Source organism: Ctenocephalides felis, unplaced genomic scaffold (assembly GCF_003426905.1).
Source record: "Ctenocephalides felis isolate EL2017-DRISC unplaced genomic scaffold, ASM342690v1 CF-g0.4_SCAFFOLD_00845, whole genome shotgun sequence".
NCBI classification, from domain to species: domain Eukaryota; kingdom Metazoa; phylum Arthropoda; class Insecta; order Siphonaptera; family Pulicidae; genus Ctenocephalides; species Ctenocephalides felis.
In genome coordinates, this window is record NW_020536999.1 from 64,538,302 (window position 1) to 64,555,399 (window position 17,098).

Below are 17,098 nucleotides of genomic sequence, written 5' to 3' on the forward strand. Positions count from 1 at the left end.
ACAATTTTATCATATATACATATATATATATATATATATATATATATATATAATATATATATATATGTATATATATATATATATATATATATATTTACATAAGAATTAAATATTGAATATTTAAAATAAAGTACTACATATGCAGTATATATGCATTAAGTTTTTCTTATCTTTGATTTTAAAGCAGTAAAATAATTTTGAAAATGTTTACTTCATCACAATATTTTTTGTAATCTTTAGTGAAACTATAATTTTAATAGAAACAAATAAAAAGATATTACTCATAATTTATTTTCTGAAAGAGGTTTACAATTAATGACCGAGTTTTTTATTATATACTAGTTTTATGCTTGTAATGATAATATTTCTTATATAGTTATGTATTTGATGCTTGTTTTTCATATTAAATGAAATTAATTGAAAGATGCTTTGGGGACTTGTGCCTATCTTATCCGATATCATTTATAAAGCAGCCTGTATATATTTTAGTGAAATATTTTCTGGCTCGTGCATTATTAATATAGTTGTATACATATATCTGCTGAAAATATCGTTTATACTATTATATTTGAGTCAATATCATTTTCTTTAATAAGATATACTTTATTAATTTTTAATTCATAAAATACAATATATTCTTTGTTTATTCAACTACAACTATTATGCTAATAAAAGATTTTAAATTAATTTGGCAGACATATGTATTAAAGACTATGTTCATATTTAATTTGCTATGGGGAAGACATGTTGATTCAGTTTTTTCAATTTACATATGAATTAAAATTTATGAATGTTTTAAATCAATATAAAAGATAAAAGTTTGTACTTCTCTTATGTATCAAAGACATTGAAAGTAATTTATATTATTACAATTCCATAATAATATTCCACCAGAGATTCCTTTGCTCTATAAATAACACTATGAACTGATTTTGTGTGGAATTCAGAATTCTTATATGTATATTAAATTTTTGTTACCAAATTATTGGTTAACCAATACAGCTTTTTGTAAGCATCGATTACTCATTTGTTGAAGAGGCCCTAGCATTCTTCCTTAGGTAACTCCTAAATTGATGGTATTTTATTACAAATTACAAATTTACTTTGTTACAAAAATCTCTTTTTTTGTGACACTTCTTGTTCATTATTCTTCGGAAACAATTTTTTAAATTACATTTCCAGTATCAAGAATCATGTGTTTTCCCTGTAGCGATATTGACTGCATGTACATTCTTATTTATGGATAACACGATTGTTGGTTTTGATCAAAATATTTCAAATAGTCAATACGACTTACCAAATTGTTAATTAAATGCGGCTTTTAAAAGTCTTTTACTGTAATTTTATTTGAAATTTATTCAATGATTTTTATTTTTATATTATTAAGAACAATTTTGATCAAGACTTGCAATCAAAGTTTCAAAGAGTTGACTTGAATGATTAGACAAAATATAGTTTTGTTTACAAGTTTATTATTCGATTCAAGTGGTAAAAATTATTTAACTCGATTTCTAAAGGATAACAATCAGCTTTAAACAGTTTTGAAGTTTTTAATGTTCAAGTTTTCGAACATTTTTCATTATTTCATTTTACAAGTTTTAATAAATTTCTTTTGTGGCTTTTTCTAATAATTTGTATATTATTCAAGTCAACTAAATTTGTTTTTGTCTCGATTAATTGTAAAGGTTTCACATGTTTTATCAAGTCGTATAAACAATTTTGATTCGATTAGTATCATTTCATTTCATCGATTAATTAAATAATTCTCTCGAATAATTTTTTTTTCTAAGTCCAAATTTTCTGATTATTATTCTTTCGAATAATTTTTTCTTTCTAAGTCCTTTTAGATATTTTTTTTTTCTAAGTCCAAATTTTCTGATTATAATTCTTTCGAATAATTTTTTTTTTCTAAGTCCTTTCAGATAATTTTTTTTTCTAAGTCCAAATTTTCTGAAACCTTTTCAATTAAGACAGACGAGTTATTTATGCATGCTGTATTATCCCAAAGCCAACATTCGAATGAATGAGGCTCACATTGAATATTTCACAACGAGAAAATTTTATTGGGGCAAAGTTAAATATTTTAACTAAGTCCCAGTAATTTTTTCTCGTTGTGAAAATTTCAACGTGGACTTGATTTCATTCGAGTGTTGGCTTTGGGAATTGGTGTGAGGGAACACTAAAAAACATAAAAAAGTTTCAACGCTGAACAGAAAAGAGAAAAATTGACCTGGGACTTAGGGGGTTTTTTTTTTAGGCTCCCACCTCCCCCTTCTCCTCCTCTTTCCCCTTTTTTCCCTTTTTTCCGCTTTTTTTCACGTTTTTTTTCCTTTTTTGGGTGTTTTTTTCGCATGTTGTGGTTTCTGGGTAGATTTTTGGGTTCGGCATGCATCTTTCGCAATGTGTCTCTCTGCGTGTAACCTCTCGCATCACGGACCTCAGGTTGACCATCACCTCGTGTGTTCGTTTCAGGACCCTTTTTGCGCCTGCCACCAGCCAGCCACCAGCACTGCTCCATTTTTTCTGCTTCATAGTTGGTCGTTGTTGCCTTCAGCTGGACTCGATCCTCCTCACCTTGTGCCTCCAGAGTGACTTCACCGAGTATGCGGTCACTTAAACCGCTCGGCTATTTGAGTTATTGATGATAATAGTTATTTTTATTCTCATATTGTATTAATATTGAATTTGAATAAAGCATATGTCTCATACACATCTCTCTTATTCATCATCTGCCTCTACCCTTCTCTTTCCCGCGGTTCTTCCTGTACCTTCGTCATCTCTCTCTTTATGCATCTCTCTTACAGTCAAGTGCGAAACTTGAGTTTTTTGTTTTTCAGAAATTTACTAAGTGTCAAGGTCGAAATGCGCCACCTGAATTTAATATTTTGAACTAATATTTGATAATTATGAAAAACTAGACACTTGATTTTTCAAGCCTCTACGAGGATTTGAACCAGGGAACATTGAGCAACCGTAGTGGTAACTTAACGATCTCGGCCAATTCGTTATACAGAACCTTTTTCTGATTTGTGAAAATATAAAGTCTTATTTATATTGGTAACCATTGCCATGGCGATAGTCTTATTTTTAAATAAAAGATATAAGTTTCCTAAAAATGTAGTATGCCGAATGTGCGAGTGGCCGAGGCTGTTAAGATACTGTTATTGTTAGGGAGATGTGCTGATTAGTTTTTGGCAAAGGCAGGTCCAGGAGCAAAGAATGCAGAAAATAGAAATCGAGTTTTTGAGATATGGATATAGATATCTTTTTAGATCCGATTTGAATGATCTAAAAAACATTCAGTTTGTAATGACGGGAGAAGTGGTGATTAGTTTTTGGCAAATGCAGGCGCAGCGGTTTCGGAGATACAGAGCTAAATGCATAAGCACCTGTGATAAGAACAAATATAGTTATAATAATAATAAAACTAGATGCTTTTTCCACAAACTTTTCGCAGAAAGTACAACTCCAATTGTGTACAATTGTTTTTAATATTATTCAAAATCAGAAACAGACAACAAAATTATATTACTTATAAATTCTTTTAACATTTTAAACTTTTACAGCAACAGGTCAAAAAATCCGTGGATGTCTTTAAATATTTGACAGGAACAAAACAGCAAAAACTTTGTTAAAAAGTCCGTGGATCCGTTTTGGCTTTATTAAATATTACAATGTAGGCATTAAAATAAATTAACGTGTTGAAAGTATATTCAACAACCATAGAATTATGCCCTACAGTTTGCCAAAATATTTATGAATACATAAACATAAACCACTTTGCATAAAATTTGAAATATAAAGCATTATTTGGTACTTACCTCAGTCATATTTTCATATAAAAAAAAACTTCAGCTTTAAATCCATTAGTTATGAAATGATTATTTATTATAATGATAAGGACACTTGTCTTGAATATTGTTCTCATATTGTCTAGGAACACTCGTTCAAACAAGGCTCAGCACAGACTGTTCATTTATTCTAATTTAAATAATCTTCACAATAAAATTTAAACATAGAGTAAATCAAAATATTTATAGACTGGTAACATAGTTTTCAGTTTCAACAAAATCTTTTTCCAAGAAAATGTACAGTCCGAATAGTAGTAATAGTCAAACACAATAAAGAATCATCAAATATTTTCAATAAGTAATTTGAGTCTTTTTTAAACTAAACTTGTTATAAAAATGTATGTTGATTTGAGTATTCAAACTGCAGCTCTGTTCGACAATGGCTCCTACGGCCTAAGAAACTTGACCACAATATGTGTTGCAAATTATCTCTAAAAATACCTACATTGGTACTTGCAAAAGGCAAGATATATAATATAATATAGATATAATATTTACTCAATTATATATATATATATATATATATATATATAATTGAGTAAATATTCAACTTTTATAAAATCTAATACAATGTTAAAATTTTCAATTCACTACATTTTCACCACATAACAAATGGAAAAAAATCACAAATTAAACTAAACGTAAAGGGTAATTGTATGATTCAAGAAGCCAAATTGTAGCAATTTCGATTTTGAAAAGCTCATTTTGATATCTCAATAATAGAATTGTTTTGGATAGGAAGATAAGTGTTGTGCTACTGAATAGATCTAGTCTACATATTCAATAATTTAAAATTAAAAACATTTATTTGAAACATTGACACCCTACAATCTGATAATTTGAAATGGAAAATTGGCATACCAAGAGTTTTATATCAAAATTACATGCATCCTTAATGCTTAAACCAAGGCAAGCAATATCGTATATGTTGTAAGATAATGAATTTCTTTATTCCTTCTGATTTACAAAGCGCAATATACATAATAGAATTGGAAGTAATATGCAGCATTTATGTATATTGTGATATTCTTTTATGATACTGCTGCATTAGCGGCAATACTTGGATTATTCACTACTTCACCCAGACTTTCTAATAATTCCTTTCTATAGTCATCGAAATCTCCATCCACCTAAAATTATGAAAACATTATAAATGACAAACTAGTGCATGATATTATTAAATTCTCATATGCATTCAAGTTAAAAAAAGAAGTAAAAATATGACAGTTAAAAAGTATTATAAAGATGATTAATAATGTATTAAAATAATATGACTATAGGGGATGATTTCCAGCAATTTAAAAATAGTTATAAATAATATGTATTTACTAAAACCAATGAAAAACTTTTGAGAAATTTGAAATATCTACTGATTTTCATTATCAAGTCATCAAGTAACACCTATAAACCTTCTGTATGATTTTTGGGCAAGAAAGTATTAGATATAAAGTGCTAACTGACAGCACATCTTCGGATTCTAGAATATTTAAGAGAAAATTTATTATTTAATAACAAACCTCATTTATCGTTCTATCTTCTATCACATATAAGGCACAATCGGTTTCTCTAATAAGTCTTTCGTCGTGCGTAACTACAATAACTCCGCCTTTATATCCATTTATGGCTTCTGCCAATGCATCAATTGATTCAATATCAAGGTTATTCGTAGGTTCATCCTAAAATTCAGATATTCAACTAAACAGTGTTACATTCTATAAAATTGCTAAATACATTTTGATTAAAATATCGTTATTTTAAATAAGGCTTTAATACTGTTTATCAATAATTTACATATAAAGAATTCACACACAACTCATCAAATATTATATTTTTTATTTATTAACATCCAGAAGAAAGAGTTAGTTTTCTCCAGAGAATCCAAATTGCTAATTTTATGTTTTCTGGAAGTTTCAAGCCATTCTGAATCGTTTGTGTATGTAAGCGTTTGTGTTTACGCAAAAATTTTAATCGACTTTGAAAATTTAAAATCCGTTCTAAAGATATCAGTTAAGAATTGTGTTGATTATTTGTTAGTAAAGAACGGCTGGGCAGTTTCTTTGTAAACAATTTTTAAAATTTTTGAAATTTCATAATTTGAATCAAGATTATTTTTGATGAATAATTCAGATCAGAAACAAGTCACTAATACTAACATCACTAACACAATCAGTCATCTTTTCCTAAAAAAAAAAAAAAAATCTTTTTCTATACAAAACCGAATATTACACAGAAATTGAACATTTTGATTGGAACTGGATGAAATCAAAATATCTGCTAATCCTTGCCAAAATCAGTTCAAATATGCTTGTAAAATTGAAGTATTTGACTTACTAATGGAAAATAGACCTAGTTGGTATTGGTATTTTGGCTTGAGGCAAGTTACATGAACTTCCCAATATGTGTAAATAATCAAAGTAGTCTATAAAAAATAAATTAATTTATGAGTGATTAAAAGTATTCCGAGTGGATTTATTACACATAATTGAAAACAAATGCACATGTTAACACGGAGTATTTTTTAAAAACAAATTTTCAAAAATCAATCATTTTCATAATTGAACCAGTTTCCGTAGGACTAATTGTTTTGTATGTTCATTAAAACCAAGTACTCTATCGTTATACCAAGTAAATCGTTTAATTTATATTTTAACAAGCGTTAAAAAAACTAATCATTTTCTCATTTCATTGATAAATTTTTAAAATTAAACTACTTGTCGTAAGGCCATAATATTTCAGTAAGTGCTATAAGACCATAATATATATATCCCCAAAAAAAGTTCCATAAAAATCGGCTTTATTTTTTTTTCAACAGTTAATTACAAGAAAACGGCTCGGTAGAGTTTCACCTAAACCTAATCAGTATCATTCCCAACTAATATCTTTTGAACAGTGTTTGATGTTTTAAAATCGATTCGGTAGTATGAGCTTAAATGTGAACGAAAAGTTTAACCCAAATTACAAAACTGACAAACAATAGTCCTCATCAAGGCGCATCGAATGGCTTTTAAATTTTTTAAATCGGTCTAGCCGTTTTTGAGAAAATGTCGATTTACGGCAAAAATCTGTTATCTGTTTGCATATCTGTTATCTGTCTGCATATCTGTTTTATAGATTACTTCGATTATTTACACATATTGGGAAGTTCATGTAACTTGCCTCAAGGCAAAATACCAATACCACTAGTTTTATTTTCCATTAGTAAGTCAAAAACTTCAATTTTACAAGCATACTTGAACTGATTTTGGCAAGGATTAGCAGAAATTTTGATTTCATCCAGTCCCAATCAAAATGTTTAATTTCAAAAACACACACATGCTTTTTCCCAATTTCATCTCACTCGGTTCAGAATGGCTTGAAACGCCGAGAAAACATAAAATTAGCAAATCGGATTTTTTGATGAAAACAAACTTCTCATTTGGGAAGTTAATAAATCTTTCTTGGGGGTTGTTCTTTTTTTATTTTTCTTTGTTTCGGTTTTGAGATTTTTTGATGTTATGAAAGATAAAAACCTTAGAATCATTTAAAAAAAAAAATCATCTCAATATCTATTTTTTTGACAAAGTTATAGATATATATATATCTCTATACATATGATCCTCTGAAAGCGTTTTTTTATCGCTCCGCGAGCTATTGTATGCCAGATTCCTCTTTTTCATTATAATACCTCATGCACATGACCTTTTTAATGTGTCAGCATCTTTGAACACCATGGTGTATTTAGTACATTAAATTAAATGGTGTATTCAGTACATTATATTAAGAACTTTAAATACGTTTTTCTCAAATTGACTTTTTTCAATGCGGTGCCACAAATTAAACAAAAACTACAAGTCGGATCGACTTGCATTTTTTTTTAATTTGTTCACCACTGCAATACCTAATCCCCCTACCTCAAACAACTTGATAACATTACGCAAAAAAAATTTGCGAAGCTTCTCGCCCCAAAAAAGGCCTTCTTTGACACTTTTTTTTTAAATAGCTGCTATTTTTTCCTTCTTGCTTTTTTTCTTTCATTTTGATAGGGGGACTCGAAACAAACTTCTTCTTCAACGTAATTTCTTTTTTTTTTTTGTTTCGGGCGATGCGCAACGGATTTATCTGTGGCACCGCAAAAGAGATCTATTTTGCAAGACCGACTTTGGCGCCCCCTGGTTAAAAAATGACGGCGCAAAAAAAAAGAAGAAAATCACGTAATATTCTATGGTTTTGTGATTTTTGTTTAAAAAAAACCGCATGTCTCTATGATCAATACATTTCGAGAAAAAACAAAAACAAATACCTTGCATTTTTTGTAACAAAAAAAAACAACCCCCTTAAGTAATCACAATCTTACCAAAATGAGAACATCGGGCGCATTAAGACATAATTCAGCTAATGCAACTCTAGCCTTCTGTCCTCCTGAGAGATCCTTCATGCACACAGTATGAGCACGAGAAATCAAACCGAAAGATCCGAGGGCTCGCCTTGCACGTTCATGTTGCAAATCGAACAGCCGTTGCAGGTACTCGGCCGGCGTTTCATCCGCAGTCAGGTGCTCACCAGAATGCTGGTCAAAACGACCGATGCGCTAAATGAATAAAATAATAAAGGATTAACAAAGAGTATGAGGCATACAGAATCTGAAATTTAAGGGGGTATTCTACTGTAGAAGCATGAATTTTGCCCGGTTTTTGAAGCGCTGTATAAAGGAAACAAATATTATTTTTACTATCGATTTTTTATCATTTGTTTATTGATATTTTATTATTACATAAACAAATTATTGAATAAAAAAAATTAGAATTCACAAAGTTATGAGCAGTCAAAGTGGGGGCTCAAAAAAAGAGGGTGTCCTGGCGTGCATGATTCCAACCCTCCTGGTGATCCGAAACATAAAAAAATAAATGGATTCTTAGTTATTATAGATGCCGCTATCGTATGAACCTTGGATAAGTTAAAAAAAAATATTTTTTTCATGTTTTTTTTAACAATTCCGAATTTTTGAAAAATACTAAATGAAAAGTTATAGTTTTAGGAAAGGTCCATGCGATAAAGCGATGTATGTATAGAGAAGATCCTCTCCAATTTGAAATAAATCGGTTCATTAGAACTCGAGATATCCTTACCGCCAGCTCGAAAAAAGTAGTTCCGAGAAAAACGCGTTCAAAGTTTTGAGACTCGGTCGGACCCGAACCGAGTCCACGTCACTAAAACGGCTATAACTCAGGAAATAATAGTAATTTTGAAAAATACTTTTAATGACATATTTTTGAATTACTAACTTTGAAAATACGAAAAAAAAATTTTTTAGATTTTTTCAAAATTCTACAGTAGAATACCCCCTTAAATAATTTTGATGCCATTTTATAGGTCTTTTCGAAAAAATACGATATACCAATTTTCAATTCCTAATCTTACCATTTGGCCAAAATATCAGTAAAAACAAATGAAAGTGTCCCCTTTTTTCAAACTCACTTTTTGTCGGAAATATAAAATATATAAAAAAATAATAACGTGATTCTATTTATACTGATATTGTATATGTTGTTCATAACAATTAATGTAAAGAAATTATTTGTTAGTGCATGGAAATTTAAAAATAATTTGGATTATTTTTAAATTAGCATCATTCGAAAGCCTGTGCATTTTTCTTTTGTTATTCAAAATTTCATCTAAATTCAGATGGAACTTTGTGGTCAAAATTTGGAGAAATTTAAGCATATAATTTCGCTTTGCAAGAGCGACGAACATGCATAAAGCTCATCATTATCGCGCGTCTCGACAAATTCTGTATATAGGGAAATAATTATTTAAAACCAAAAACCATTTATATCTTGTATGTAAGTTTGAACTTTTTCGATATGCGTCAACAAAGTTTTGAGGCTAACATAAAGAAAAAACTGAAACACCATAATATTTTGTGCTATTAATTTTATCACCAAAGTCATATTATTTAACCAAAGTATTATTTTATGTTAATTATCATAGTTTTTTATAAAGTCTACGTGTATGTATGTGTATGTATGTATATGAATGCGTATTATATGAGTATATATGTATGTATATCTGTATGCAAGTAGATGTGTAAGTAGATGTGTATGTATATATATATATATATATATATATATATATATATATATATATATATAAGTTATAAATTAGCATACTATATTATAAAACTGTATAAAGCCGATTGGCGTATAAATAAATAAATAAATAAGTATATTCATTAGTCATAATTGAAAATTCAACACAACGAATAAAAAAAAAAAAATATTATTGATTATTTTTATTCGCCGTATTCAATGTATGAAAAACTTTGAAGATTCCAATATTTTTTATTTATTGGTGCCGACAATTAAAAGTATTTTTTTAATTTTAATTCATTACCTCTTTCGATTTTTTACAATGCTATTAATCAATAAATAATTAATAGAAAAAATATATATCAGTATACAGTTTTCAATACAATTATATTAAATAGAGTTTTAAAAATATATTAAAGAAGATATCTCTGCAACGAAATTGTCTACACTTATGTACATAATACATAGAATGTCACAAATTATAATTATTGTGGTTTTCCATGGGAAATAGGCAAAATAACAATTATTATTTTTTGAATAGATATTAGTTTAGCAGAAAACATATTTTCTTTTTTGTGTTTTCTGTGCACTGTTTTTGAATTGGTGAAATTGCATTAATTTTACATTTTAGTGACAATGTTATCATTATAAAATTAATAATATCAAAAAATTGCAAATATATTACAATTAGTATTTATATAGAAAAGGAATTAAATTAAGAAAACTATGGATGATGCAGAATTGTATAGTAGTTATAAAAAATAGTTATAATAATTTTCCCCATTACCTGAAATAGTAAATATAAAAGTTGTTATTTTACCTGCTCCCCATGGAAAACCATAATAATTATAATTGACATTCTATGTGTACATACATATGTAGAAGAAGACCAGGAAGCATGGAATTAGAAGTTTGAAAAGAAAAATGCATAAAAGTGTATAAAAACGTTAGGAATGGTAATGGTGCTCTCACACCATGGACCTAATTCTTTCAGACAACTATTAATTTCTATTATTATCAATTATTCATACCAGTCTATGGTTGCGTTTTACTTCTCCTCTGATTGGTGTGATGTCACCAGTCAATAACTTCAAGAATGTGGATTTGCCTACACCATTGGGCCCAACAATCGCCACTCGACTCGATAAATCTATTCCAAAATCTGCACCAACAAATAAAGGTTTTTGCCCCTCATATCCAAAATCTACATCTAGTAAGTAAAAACATTTGATTTGATTAATAATAATAATAAAATTTCCTTAAAAAAGATTAATAAATGCTAAATAAATGGAACGGAATTTGTTAATCGAAAACGTCTTAATAGAATATATGTTTAATGTCATATGAAAAAAAGTTAAATATTTGTTATTTAAAAAAATTTAGTTTTGATTTTAAAGTATAATATTAATACTTTTAATAGTGAAGTAAGTAATTAGTATGCAGAATCAGTTGCAAAAAAACTGTAAATTTAAAATAATCACAATAAACATAATAAAAAATCTTGCAACTTACTGTAGAGTCCTAAAATGGGTGGTTGAAGAGGAGGAGGATCCGGAAAACTAAATTTGACAATATATTCTTTTGGTCGAGCAAGTAGTTCAGTAGGTCCATTGTCTTCTTCTGCTTTTTGTATTTTACTTCTATTCTTTTCCTGTTTACGTGTTAGAACTTCTTTTTGCTTCTTTTCCTAATAAAAAATAAATTCATAAATAAAATAAATTATAAAAATGGGTGAGTTCATGTAATATTAATACTTACTGCCTGCTTTTTAGAAGAACCATGTGATTTCAGCTCCTTTATGCGTTTTTCTTGTTTCTCATATTCTTTGATCATTTCTTTACGCTTCTGAGCATGCATTTTTTTGAACATTGAGTAATTTCCCTATCAAGAAAAAAATATATTAATAAAATGAAATCATGAGAATACCTGTATAAACAGGATATTAAGGATTTAATTGATTTTATTTATTAATCATGTTTTATAACATTTTGTCCATTAATTCTTTCCAAATTTATACCATCTTCTGCATATGATAATTTCAATTAAAAAAAACAAAAATTAGTTTTTAATATGAAGAAAAAACTCTAAAGAGAGACAGTCAAAAATTACGATTTGAAAATAAAACCAAAATGAGACAATAAGATATAATTAACACTTGAAGGAATACTTCATGTTTAATTTTGATATCTTAAAACTAAATTTACTATTGAATTTACTGTATTTTACCTATATTTAAATTTAATTAGCAATTTTTGATCATACTGACCTTATAATAAAACAGTTTTTGTTGATCAAGGTGTATGATCTCATTGCAGACATTATCAAGGAAAGATTGGTCATGAGAAACGACTAACAAAGTCTTCTTCCATCCCTGCAAATAACTGAATAAAATATTCTAATTATAAATTTAAACATTAAAGTTGCGCATAATGAATATTAAAATGTTAGCACCACTTACTTATCAAGCCAGATTACAGCATTTAAATCCAAATGATTTGTAGGTTCATCTAGTAAAAGCAAAGTGGGCTCCAAATATAAAGCTCTCGCCAATGAAACACGCATTCTCCAGCCTGGAAGTGAATTAAAAAAAAAAATGCATAAATCATACTTTGATTCCCAATGTGCATGTACTAATACTTCAATTATTCTATCTACAGAAATGATAGAATAAATTAAAAAAAAAACATTTTATTAAGACTTTTTGATTGAAGTTTATTGATAAAACTTAAGACCAATTAATAGTTTGGGTTACTATTAAGTCAAGAATTTTTTTTTTATAATCATTTTTGAAAGTGAATGCTTTTTGGTATATGCACGTCGTAATTTTTCAAGAAATCACATTTGGATTTTTGCTTCAAAAGCTTGGCCTCTCAGGAATAAAAGCAAAAAATTTCCTGGCTTTTGAGAAAAAAGGTTTATTTTGGCAGATAAATTGCTAATGATTCAAATAACTGCAAAGTAATATTCTTATAAGACTAGGTCAGTATCTTATATAATAAAATCTTTTAACTACATAAACTTTTGATGTTTTTATAGTCAACGGAAAATTGTATTGATATCATTACCTCCTGAGAAATTTTTAGTTGCTCGATCCTGCATTTCTCTTGAAAATCCTAAACCAGCAAGAATCCTTCGTGCGCGAGGTTCAGCTGAATCGGCTCCTATCGCTTTGAGTTCTTCATAAACCTTAATACAAAAAATATTAGTAACTATTACTTGTAGTATTTTTTTTACAACTAAATATGTAATTGACAAAGATAATTTAATTATACTGGATACAGAATTCGAATTTGTGAAAATGAGCTAAAGACAACTATAACCATTCATTTTAAATTTATATTTATATTTATATTTATATTTATACTTATATTTATATTTATATTTATATTTATATTTATATTTATATTTATTCATTTTAGTTTGTATTGGGTGTGTCTATATTGTTTAATTTTGTTTATATTTCAAGTTTTGTATTCATTGTTTAATTACAAACTAACGTTTATTACTTTAATGTTTCTGTGTACGTACTATGCAAAACGTAAACTATAATAAAACATGTATTTATAGTTTCCAATTTGGTCGATTTAAAAAAAACTCAAGAATAAATATTACAAACCTCATTTAAACGGCCCTGTGCTTCAAGATCTCCTGCCTCCGTCCGTTTTTCTAGTTCACGGCATTCATTTAATAATGATGTCCGTTTAACATCAGCAAGCAAAACACTCTCGACTGCAGTTTTATCATCAGCCACAACCTCCTGCTCGCAATATAAAACATCGATATTAGGCGGGATTGCAAAGGCCCTCTCAGCTATATGGCGCAATAATGTCGTCTTACCGTGACTGTTGAAATAAGAATAATAAATTTAAATAAATGGTTAAGAACATACACCGAAATATTCGCGATCCGAAACTTGTAAGCATAATTTTGAAAAAAAAGTGTGCATATGCATGCAAGCATATGTGCATTATTTACATGTTTAAGTTTGCATGTGTGCAACTTTTTGTTATCAATTCACAAAAAAAATGACAGTTCATCTTTGATCAGGACTTTGACCATTAATATAGCTGTACATCGACTTACAAAAAATTTGAGATACAAGCTTTGAGCGAGCAAGAGTTTTCTAGAAAAATGTTAATGGAAAAATATAAATATAAAAAATTTCAACAGTTGGTTAAGTTTCATTAGTTATAACAATGATTTTTCTACTATGAAAACATTTTGGCTGATTTATGATAGTAAACTATTTTATAGTTTTTAATTGTTTTATTAACTATATATTAATATTAAGTGTGTAGTAACAATTAACCCAATTATATTCAAGATAAATTTAACATTTAAAATTTTAAGTATATATTAATAGTGATTATACAGTTATATATGTTGAGTTCGCGTTTTTTGCCTTTTATACTCTTACAAAATATTATGTACTTTTATATCCAAGAATCTAATGAAGAAGGCCTTATCTCTTAAATTAAAGCATAATTCACCATAGATATACACTGTGTTTAAGCACAAATAGGGTATAACTTCAACTAAAGGCCTTACAATAATTTATAAACAGGTTTCTGAGTTCTTAAAGTTTGTGGATAAAAACAGTTTAAGCATGAGAGTTAACAAAACATGTCTAACTAATTTCTGAAGTAGCATAATTGATAGAACAAAACAATAAATAGATTAATCAACAAAAACTTAATTTCAATATTAAGAAAACTTAATTAACAAATTAATGGCATTTAATTGTATTTATGAGTTACAAGATTCGAAACTGGTTACGTAATGAATTAAACTTTTATGATGAGGTACCACTATATTTTGCATAAGAATTTGCACAAAATAATAATATACATAAATTCTAGAATCAAAAGTTTAATATCAAATTATAGAAACTCACCCATTAGGACCAACTAGACCATATCTTCTACCATTTGCAATCAATAAGTTGGCATTAACAAACAAATCATTTCCTTTTGCTGATATTGAGAAATTTTCAATTTTAATATCTACAGCATTTTCCATTGCAAGTTTTTGACCAACAGATTTCTCTACCTATGTCAAGAAGAATAACATAAATATATATATTTTTCAACTTTTTGTAGAAACCCTCAGAAAACCATTGCTCATTAATAATGATGATCTCAAAGCTGCTTCAGAATTGCTACATTAAATTAAAAAAATTCAGTGCGCAAAGTTGTCAAATTCTTTTTTACTTTAATTACTATATAAATAAATGCATTTAAAATGATATTGAGTTCGTACAATAATACTTCCCACATAAGTATATGAATATTTTTTTCCACATAATTCAAATACCCTGCTATAAATATACTTATAGCCAAAATGTATAAAAGAATATTCAACACAAACTTGAAACATAATAAATTTGAATACTATTATGACAGAATAACAAAAAAAATGTTACCTGTGAAACAGTAAAGTTGCTATCTAAGGTACTATGGCCTTGTCCACCCTTCTTAGTGAGAGATTCCATTTGCTTTTCATATTCCTCTTTCTTTTTCAACTTTTTCTTTTCTTTATGGGTAAGTTTTTTAGAAGAACTTGTCTCATCGTTTGCAATTTCTTCATTATCAGACAGTTTATTCACTTTTGTATCAGACATTGTGAGCTCAGAAATCTGGAAAGAATACAAATATATATGCAAACAAAACATGCATGATAAATACTTATTAAGCCAGGTTGATTCAAAATATAGAAAAATATGTTATATCAAGCATAAAATAGTTATGAATAGGTTAGTTTTCATTATAATTTAATAAAATATTTGAAAACTGAAATTTTTAATGAAAATTAAATAAATAGCAACGATTGAGGTTTAACACTTAAAATTGTTTTGGTTTTTTCATCTAAATGTATTCTATTCTTTATTATATTAAAATAATTTACATACATTTTAGCATAAAAGTTTTGAGCATTGTGACTCATTCATGAGGATAAAAGATATATTGAGATTGAGATTGAATACTGAAATTCTAAATGTATTACTTAGCATTCAATTTTCATAAATAAGAGCAGAACTAGTGAGTGAGAGCTTATATTAAACTTATAAAAAGCATATTAGTTCAATTACTAAAATGATTAGCACAACAATCATTTAATGCTAATATTACATTTTAAGGCACAACATTAAGACACTAGTGGATTCCCACCTTTTCATACCGCACTGTTCTTCAAAAAAAGTAGTTGCACGCTCTTTTTTTTTTTTTTTTTTAACAACTTAATTTCATAAAAACTCAACTGGTATTATAATTTAATGACCAGCCTACAAATTAATGTGCAATATTATATTCATTTTTTTATATCATTTCATATTTTTTTGTTTATTTTCAAAATAATCTTGCACGCCCCTGAGGAGGTGCCTCAAAGTTTGGATACCACTAGATGAGTTTTACTATATAAATTTTTCATATGTATTACCTGCTGTGATATATCTCCAGCATCATCAACCTTGCTCATTGTTTTTTCTTGTTTTTCATTTTGTTCTACAGTGTTTTTGCTGGACTTTACTTCACCCTCAGGTTTGTTTATGCAAGTCTCTGCTTCATTCGGTTTTTCTAATTTGAGTATAAGCATATAATTATACGTTAGTCATATACTATTCATTTTTTTCTTCAAATTATAGATTCACCAAGCATAAAAAAAGTTATATGTTGAAATGTGTGGCAATACATTTTTTTAGGATTCTTTGATTTTTATTTGATGTAGCTTGAAGATTTTTTGCACATATCTCAACATCAAAATCAACATAAAAAAAAGTTGAGATTATAAAAGTCACTGATAGGAATTGAACTTGAAAACAGGTTTAATATTTATGAATGCTCCTTATTAATCATTTGCTATCAATATTTATAGAAGAAAATTAATGAATTATTAATAATTATAAGACTATTATTTTTTATATTTAATATTAGCTAAAAGAGTATAATATTTCAGCACATTTACTCAGGACATTCAACTCATTACCATGCAAATACAGGTAACTCTGGCATAATACAATATAACACGGATTCACTCTAACAAGGTTTAGGAACTGAGACCATCCCCCTCATAACACGTTTTTTTTGAAGCACTTAAAGGGTTTGCTATAACACGGTATGAGAATTGAGCAAAACCCTAATAAAATAAGAAATATAGTAAAACCTATGAAAATCAAACTTAATCTAA

General features: G+C 27.9%; 1 protein-coding gene across 1 annotated transcript; it reads right to left on the reverse strand.

Annotated features, from left to right (window-relative positions):
- Positions 1–4,784: 4,784 nt before the first annotated feature.
- LOC113364173 (ATP-binding cassette sub-family F member 1-like) lies at positions 4,785–16,484 on the reverse strand. Its single transcript, XM_026606653.1, has 13 exons — positions 16,352–16,484; positions 15,339–15,551; positions 14,811–14,965; positions 13,533–13,758; positions 12,982–13,102; positions 12,375–12,486; positions 12,183–12,297; positions 11,675–11,797; positions 11,429–11,603; positions 10,948–11,126; positions 8,185–8,418; positions 5,369–5,527; positions 4,785–4,981 (listed from the first exon to the last, which is right to left on the reverse strand). Exons 1-13 carry the CDS (start codon positions 16,388–16,390, stop codon positions 4,883–4,885), a joined length of 1,950 nt encoding a protein of 649 aa, XP_026462438.1. The 5' UTR covers positions 16,391–16,484; the 3' UTR covers positions 4,785–4,882.
- Between the last annotated feature and the right edge of the window lie 614 nt (positions 16,485–17,098).

Excerpts from the sequence above, each read along its gene's own strand:
- LOC113364173 (XM_026606653.1), bottom strand. The coding sequence starts at position 16,390 with ATGAGCAAGGTTGATGATGCTGGAGATATATCACAGCAG. Across the intron at positions 11,127-11,428 it reads ACCCATTTTAGGACTCTACA|ATGTAGATTTTGGATATGAG; the intron begins GTAAGTTGCAAG and ends TTTACTTACTAG. Across the intron at positions 4,982-5,368 it reads AAGATAGAACGATAAATGAG|GTGGATGGAGATTTCGATGA; the intron begins GTTTGTTATTAA and ends TCATAATTTTAG.